The 7,957-nt window shown below is 33.4% G+C and overlaps 1 protein-coding gene across 1 annotated transcript; it reads left to right on the top strand.

Annotated features, from left to right (window-relative positions):
- Positions 1 to 2,300: 2,300 nt before the first annotated feature.
- Positions 2,301 to 7,851, top strand: LOC122319331 (potassium transporter 5-like). Its single transcript, XM_043137357.1, has 9 exons — positions 2,301 to 2,921; positions 3,017 to 3,115; positions 3,652 to 3,860; positions 3,987 to 4,212; positions 5,146 to 5,394; positions 5,501 to 5,812; positions 6,175 to 6,342; positions 6,443 to 6,697; positions 6,854 to 7,851. Exons 3-9 carry the CDS (start codon positions 3,669 to 3,671, stop codon positions 7,774 to 7,776), a joined length of 2,325 nt encoding a protein of 774 aa, XP_042993291.1. The 5' UTR covers positions 2,301 to 2,921; positions 3,017 to 3,115; positions 3,652 to 3,668; the 3' UTR covers positions 7,777 to 7,851.
- Positions 7,852 to 7,957: the final 106 nt, after the last annotated feature.

The raw sequence follows: 7,957 nt of genomic DNA, 5'->3' as shown, positions 1-7,957 counted from the left end.
ATTGAATTTTGATGAAGTAGGCAAATGTAAAAAAGTGTTGTTATTAGCTAAATTTAAAGATGAATTTAGCCAAACCAATGCCAATGCTCTAAAAGAGCAGATAATCACTAATCAAAAATATTTACATAATCTCTTACTATTCACAGAACTTCTATACATTATATTTTTTTTAATTTTTATCTTTTATCTTTTATCAAATATTTAATATATGAATAATGAATAGAAAAATTAAATTAATTTAAGAAGAATAAACTAAAAAAAAATTTAAATATTAAAAATATGAAAAATTTGAAAAAAAAGTAGTGTGTGGAGGTTGGGAGGTTGTGTAGTATTGCTCTTCACATATTATCATAATATTTCTTTTCAAACGTTTCTTGATAACTTGATATTTACCAATTCTCCCAACAAATTAAATAATTTGTTGCTATTTTGTTGAGCAAATTTTAGCGCTTAAACATGAATCTGGAAAATGGTGTTCGTGTTATTGTCGCGTTTGAATTTCTCATGTGACTCGTTGGAAAAAAAAAATATTTCAAACTAATGAAGTAACTCCACAATTTTAAAATATCGCATTTGGCAATACACATTAAAATGCTAGCATTTAGTGCATTTCATTTATGCATTAATTATTAAGGTTTTATAATTTGAGAAATTTATTGCCTCACGGAGGAAAAAAAAAAACTCAAAAGATATTCTCATTATAAAATAAAAAACGCCAAAAACATTCCTCTTGTCTCCTAAAAAGAGCATACGTACGATGAAATAAATTTTTGTGTTTTGGAAAATTTTACATTGTAAAATTTATCCAATTATTTTTCATTTATTTTCTTTTCTCTGGACACGTACAAGAGGTATATTCTCGGCCTTTATGTTTTGCTATAATAATATGCCTTGTTATTTTGGGACAATGTCGATTAATTCAAATTATAAATCCTCAATTTAAAGATTCTGTTTCTACTTTTCAAACGTGATCATATGAATGATACCATTTTCAAGTTTCTTGATAACTTAGCCCTGAGTTGGTTATCAAATATCAAATTATCTCATCTCATTTTATTTCATCTAATCATTTTAATTTTTTTAAATTTATATATAAAATTAATATTAAAAAATTATATTATAACAACAATTTATTTAACTTTAAACAAAATATATAATCTCATTTTATCTAAACTGTATAACTAAATGAGACATTAATATTTACATATACTCCCAAGAAATTAAAAAATTTGTTTATATTTTTTAAACAAATTTCTTTACTTTTACGTTAAGCCATCAAGAACCTTAAAAATGGTGTTATTGTAATTGACATAAATGTTTAAATTTTTACTGTAAGTTCTTGGAAAAAAATCCGTTTCATGGTATTAATAATTATTTCACAATTTTAAAATATCGCTTGTAGGTAAATGTACCTCAAACATGCTTAAAAATTGTAAAAGCAACTTTCCAATGGATCAAACTAAAAAATAAACAAACTGCTGCAACCTTTTGTTGAAATTCAACTATTTTGCAGCTCTAAACATAAATATTATGTTCGTGCTTTTTCAAACATCTCCTTATGATCAATAGCATTTTCAAGTTTTTAATTTCATGTAAGTCGTTACAAGAAAAATGGTCTATTACGATAATCTTATGTTAATCGTAAAAAAAACCGTTGTAAAATATCACTAATAGCAACGATATTCAGTTTTAAATATATTAAAAATGCTCCTAATAGGATTTACAAATCATGACCAACCTGATTTTTTTTTTTTTTTTTAATTTTGAAAAGAAGATTAAATACATAGTTAAACAAAGTGTGTGTATATATATATCACGGAGCCTAACGAGAATTTTGGGCTATCTTCCCATGAACTAAAAAATTGATTGATCAATGTCAGAGGCTTTTATCAGAAATAAAGATGTGGTTTGAATTGAACTCTTATATCATTTGAAAATCAAATCAAAATTTAAAAGATAAAATAAGATGAGATTTTAAAAAATTGAAAAATTAAAAAGTCAAAAGAATAATCTAATCAATTTTCAATTTAAATTCAAGGTAAAAAAAAAATAATAAAAATAAAGAAAAAACTGAAAAATATTGAACTAACCAACTATTTTTAAAATAAGAATTAATTACGGATGAAATTAACAGGAAATGTAACGGCCGCTTGAGAAGGAAACGGCGTCGTTTCGTGGAGGTCAGTTTATCCTTTCCGACTTCCTCTACTCCCCGTTTCTACTTTCCCTCGCGTCTCGCAAACTCCCTCTCAAATTCTCTCATTCCCCACAGCTGCTCTCCTTGCCCCACTCAGATTTTCTCTCAGTTTGCTCTCTCTCCACATCTCCGTTTCTTCCTCTCCCTCTATCGGTTTCTCTTCTTTTTCCTCTACCTCTCTATTTCTTCTTTGCCCAACATCCAGAAATCATTTCTTCCAGCCGAACTCTCTCTCTTATTCTCTGTGAATCTTGCTTCCCAAGCCCCACATCAGCTTATCCATCACTCGGCAGTAACCCCGGTTACAAGGGATCATCGAACTCTACCCTCTCACGCCGAAACCAAACACCCAGTGGCCACCGCTTGAAGACCCAATACCAACAAATTAACCCAGCCACCGTGATCTGCCCCCCGGACTAGCCCAACCACTGTAAAACAACCCCCGTCTTAGCCACACGTTCAACCCAACCACCGTTGCACCGTAGCCTTTCCCTCCACCGTAAACGACCATCACCAAAGCCCAAAGCCGCACCGTGCGTTACCACCTCCTTCACAACCTCAGCCGCAGCAACAAGCCGTTACCGTGAGAACGTTCCGCTCACAGAGCACTGCCCAAGAAAGCAAGAACCCACGTCCCTCCATTGGCAGCCACCGTTTCTCGCTGGAAACGGCCACAAGACAAGGCCGCAGCTTGGACGTCGTGCTACTCCCGGGACCACCGTACGTAAGTCCCTCTCTCACCACGTTCTCTTTCCTCTCCGTCTCTCACTATTTCTCTCACCACGCTGTCTCTCTCTCTCTCTCCCTCTCACCGCACAGCTCCACCGCCACGCAGCGGAGTCCACGGCCAACAGGAAGGCCCGTCATCCCAGATTCGCTTATCTCCTCCCTCTCTGTCGCGAGTTGCACTCTCTCTGGGTGAGCATAGTCTCTGTCGCACGGTTTTTTAGTTGTAATTTTTGTAAGAGAAATACCATTCCCACAGTTTATACCGAAAATTTATACCGAATTGTGTTTTTATTTTTATTTTTATTTTTACTTGATGAAAATATTTTATAATAATTTTATAAATTTGATTATTTTTTTAAAATATTTAAAATGATTAAAAAAATATGTAAATAAAAGTAACATAAAAAATAAAAAAATAATTTATACTATTCGGTACCGAATTTTCAGTAAGCGTAGCATCACTCTTTTTGTAAAGTTTAACCCCACAAAGAGCCCATGTATGCATTTTATGGTTATTTCTTGAAACATCCTGTCTTTAGGTGGGTTCCATATTAAGTCTACATGAACAATGCGTTTGCTATTGGTCTGGCTACTAATACCGCATGCAAAATTCCGAGCATGCATATTGCACGCATGGAAATTTGAATATATATGCTTCTGTCTCTAAAAACAGCATTACCTTTTTAAACACTTCAGTAAGAAAATCAACATTATTTCTTGAGTAGTAGATTGTTTGAGAGAGATGGAAGTTGGTAGTCCCATGGAACAAGAAAGGTCAAGAAAGGCAAATCATGTAGATCAAGAAATATTAGAAGAACAAAAAGATGACATACTCAAAAGTAAGAACGACATGCTATCTCACAAAAAGCTGGCTCTTCGTGATTCTTTCGATTTAGAGGCAAGTAGATTCACCACAAACCAAGGCTTGTCTCAGGTAATTTACTTTTTCTGTTTTAATTTCTTCCATTTTTTTAGGTTTTTATTTTCGTATTTGCATGTTATAATCATTAGTTTTCAATTTTCTACATATATGGGATGTAAGACATTTAATTGATTGTAGGTTGAAGATTGGAAAACAATAATGAAGTTAGCATTTCAGAGCATTGGTGTTGTGTATGGTGATTTGGGCACTTCGCCTTTGTATGTGTTGCCGGGAATTTTCCCTACTGGGATTAAGCACAATGATGACATATTTGGGGTGTTGTCTCTCATCTTTTACTCACTTATGTTAATCACTTTGATAAAGTACGTTTTCATTGTGTTAGCGGCGAACAATAACGGTGATGGTAATCTTCTGATCTCCTACATATGCTTATCATCATTAATTATTTGATTTATTTTCCTCTTTGATGATAGCATCTTTTAGGTATATGATGTATGCATTTCATTTCTTGGTACTGGAGATAAATTCCATTATTTAAGTTTTTTTTTTTTTCATGCACGTATGTTTTTCTCGAGACTCTCACATTTTACATTTTCGACACAGTATTACTTTATTTAAAAAGACCTATTCTGATTTCTCTGGCTACCCCTAAAAATTCATCCAATAAGGTCACAATCACATCTGCCTACCACCACCTTAGCAAAATCTCTAATGATTATGATTTTCTTGTTTATATATTCATATATATAGTCAAAGCTATTATATTATATTTGATTAGCATCCTAGCAAAGGTAATATCAATAATCACATGATCTAGTCTGTAATTTATTTTTTGTCATGATACTTCTAAAATCACAAAGATATTTCATACAAATAAATCCATGAACTGATGTAACTTCATGTGATATATTTATCTATTTTATAATAAAAGTAACTTTATAATCTAAAGTACCATATCAAACCACGTCAATTTGTGACTATTTTTATGAAATCAATTACTAATAATATGAATTAGTTGGTACATGCTGAGACTTGATAACATAACTAATCATCCCATGCATGCATAATATTCCAACCAGTAAGTTTTAATTATTTAATGTATGCATGCACCAATTAGTCGCATAGTCACGGGATTTAATTATTCAATAAATTAATACAAGCTTCCCTACATGAGGCTTTTGTATTATATGTGTATATATATATATATATATATGTCTATGTAACCAACGTATGAAATCAACGTATTTTCTATTCATTAATTAATAGAAAATATGTAATCAATGTTCTTATCGTCAAAGTATTTTTTGTTAATTAATATTTTGAAAATCATATATAGGAGGAACTTTTGCTCTGTATTCTCTCTTGTGTCGCCATGCCAAGGCAAGCTTGACACCTAACCAGCAAGCTGAAGACAAAGAAGTGTCCAACTACCGACTAGATGTGCCAAATCGACGGCTCAAGAGGGCATCCTTTGTGAAATCCATGCTTGAAAATAGCCAAACAATAAAGTTCTTCATATTGTTCATAACCATGCTTGGCACTTCCATGGTTCTTGGAGATGGAATCCTTACACCATGCATTTCAGGTAATACGATATCTAGAGTAACCAATTTTGTATCTACTAATTTATTTTTAATCAGTTTATTTATCAATATGTGATAATAATATATATCATGATGTTCTTCGTGAAGTATTGTCAGCGGTGGGAGGAGTTAAGGAAGCTGCTAGTGGTCTGACTGATAATATGATCATGTGGATTTCAGTGGGAATCTTGATTGTTTTGTTCCAAGTTCAAAGGTTTGGGACAGATAAAATTGGATACAGTTTTGCTCCAATACTCACAATTTGGTTTATTTTCATTGGAAGTATTGGCTTGTACAACTTCTTTAAGTACGATCCAGGTGTTATAAAGGCAATTAATCCAATGTATATCATTCAATACTTCAAGAGGAATAAGAAGGATGCATGGATTTCTCTTGGAGGCGTCATCCTATGCCTAACAGGTGAGTACCATGCTGTATTAATTAAAGTTTTCTACTGTAGTCATTAGACGACATAGGTATCGTTTCAAGTTTCAAGTCTAGAAAATTTGTGATTTTTAAGTTGGGTGAATAGAATTATTTTTGACAAATATCATAGTTTATATTTGACATGATCAAACTCAAATGTGTCTATAATTTCAAGTTTGAAAAATTTCTAGTCAATTAATTACTAGCTGAAACTTTACTTGAAGTAATTTTTCTTTGAACCTTCTATATTAAAATATATATATAGTTGTACCAAAACATAATACTACTTTTTCCAATCATCTTGTTCACTCAACTTTGCCTTCACTCATATATTGAGTTTGGTCAAACAAATTCAGGTTCTGAAGCCCTCTTTGCTGATCTTGGTCACTTCAGTGTTCGCTCAATTCAGATAAGCTCATGCACTATAGTTTTTCCATCTGTTGTTTTTGCCTACTTTGGCCAAGCTTCCTATCTCCGCCAACATAGTCAAGATGCTAGCAATGCCTTCTATAGCTCAGTTCCAAGTACATTACTTGGCCTTACAACAAACTTTGTTTCTAAATTTGTCATTGATGTTGCATTTTTTCTACTTAATTTGACTAGCTATCTCTTATAAATATGCAGAATCAATATACTGGCCAATGTTTGTTGTCGCTGTAATGGCAGCCATCATTGCTAGTCAGTCCTTGATCTCAGCTTCCTTCTCCATCATCCAACAGTCATTAGCGTTGGGTTGTTTCCCACGGGTTAAGGTAGTGCACACTTCATCTAAATACAAAGGACAAGTCTATGTACCCGAGATCAACACCATTCTCATGTTGGCTTGTGTGGGTGTCACTCTTGGTTTCAAAAACACATTGAAGATTGGTAACGCTTATGGTAAACACAACGGATGATCTTTCTTTCGAGCACTTCAAGTTTAGCTATCATCTTTTGTATGCCTGTAATTTTTCGAAGTTTCTAATGGATTTCAAAACTATATAAATTGTTAATTCTATATTGAAGCCATTTTCACTGTTTTTGTTATGTTCACAGGAATTGTTGTGGCATTTGTATATACAATCACATCTGCATTTCTTGTCCTTGTGATGGTAATGATATGGAAGACACACATATGCTTGATAGTCATCTATGCCCTATCTATATGGCTCTTGGAACTCCTATTCTTGAGCTCAGTTCTCTACAAATTTATGGATGGAGGGTATCTTCCTTTGTTATTTGCCATGGTTACGATGACAATTATGTATTTATGGAATTATGGCTATCGCAAGAAGTACATTTATGAGCTTGATAACAAAGTTTCTCCGGTAAAATTAGTTGAGATAGCTTCTGATACTAGCATCCACTGGATCCCAGGTCTTGCATTGTTTTACACTGAGCTTGTCCAAGGCATTTCTCCAATCTTCACACATTATGTAGCCAATGTCCCAGCTCTTCACTCAGTTCTTGTCTTTATCTCGATCAAATCCCTACCTATTTGCACAGTGCCTCTGGAAGATCGATTTTTGTTTAAAAGAGTGGAGCCTCGTGAGCTGAGCATTTTTCGATGTATTGTGCGGTATGGATACAAGGATGCAAGAACAGAGTGGGAGTTTTTTAAGGAGATGTTGACAATTCAGTTGAAGGATTTCATAAGAAAAGATGTGTTCATGTCTAGGCTGCCACACACTACAAATATGGCTTCACACGAATCAGATGATAACGAAGTTTCAAGGCTGAGAATTGAAGAGATAGCTCAAAGGGAGGTAGAGAAAGTGGATGAAGCTTTGAATGTTGGGGATATTGTTCATCTTATGGGTGAAAATGAGGTGGTTGCTTCAAAGGGTTCAAGCTTCTTGAAGAAATTAGTTATAAACTATGCCTATAATTGGTTGCGAAAAAGTGTAAGGCAAGTTGATGAAGTTTTTATGATTCCTCGCAAGCGACTTCTCAAAGTGGGGATGACTTATGATGTCTAATATTAGAGTTTTGATCAATTCAATGTGGTTTTTTTCCTTCTATTTTGTTAATTAGACTTCTCATGTGAAGGATATATTTACAATTTTAGGAGTAAAAAGTGGATTATGCACATAGTATCGTCAATTTTTGCAGAGGGTAGCATCTACTGTTACTTCATCCTGCTTTCTCTTAAGTATATGG

Source organism: Carya illinoinensis, chromosome 8, assembly GCF_018687715.1.
Source record: "Carya illinoinensis cultivar Pawnee chromosome 8, C.illinoinensisPawnee_v1, whole genome shotgun sequence".
In the NCBI taxonomy this organism is placed as follows: domain Eukaryota; kingdom Viridiplantae; phylum Streptophyta; class Magnoliopsida; order Fagales; family Juglandaceae; genus Carya; species Carya illinoinensis.
This window is presented reverse-complemented; position numbering and strand designations above follow the sequence as displayed.

Coding starts and splice junctions, on each gene's coding strand:
- LOC122319331 (XM_043137357.1), top strand. CDS start 3,669: ATGGAAGTTGGTAGTCCCATGGAACAAGAAAGGTCAAGAAAGGCAAAT. Junction 3,861..3,986: donor CAAACCAAGGCTTGTCTCAG/GTAATTTACTTT, acceptor AATTGATTGTAG/GTTGAAGATTGGAAAACAAT. Junction 5,813..6,174: donor CGTCATCCTATGCCTAACAG/GTGAGTACCATG, acceptor AAACAAATTCAG/GTTCTGAAGCCCTCTTTGCT.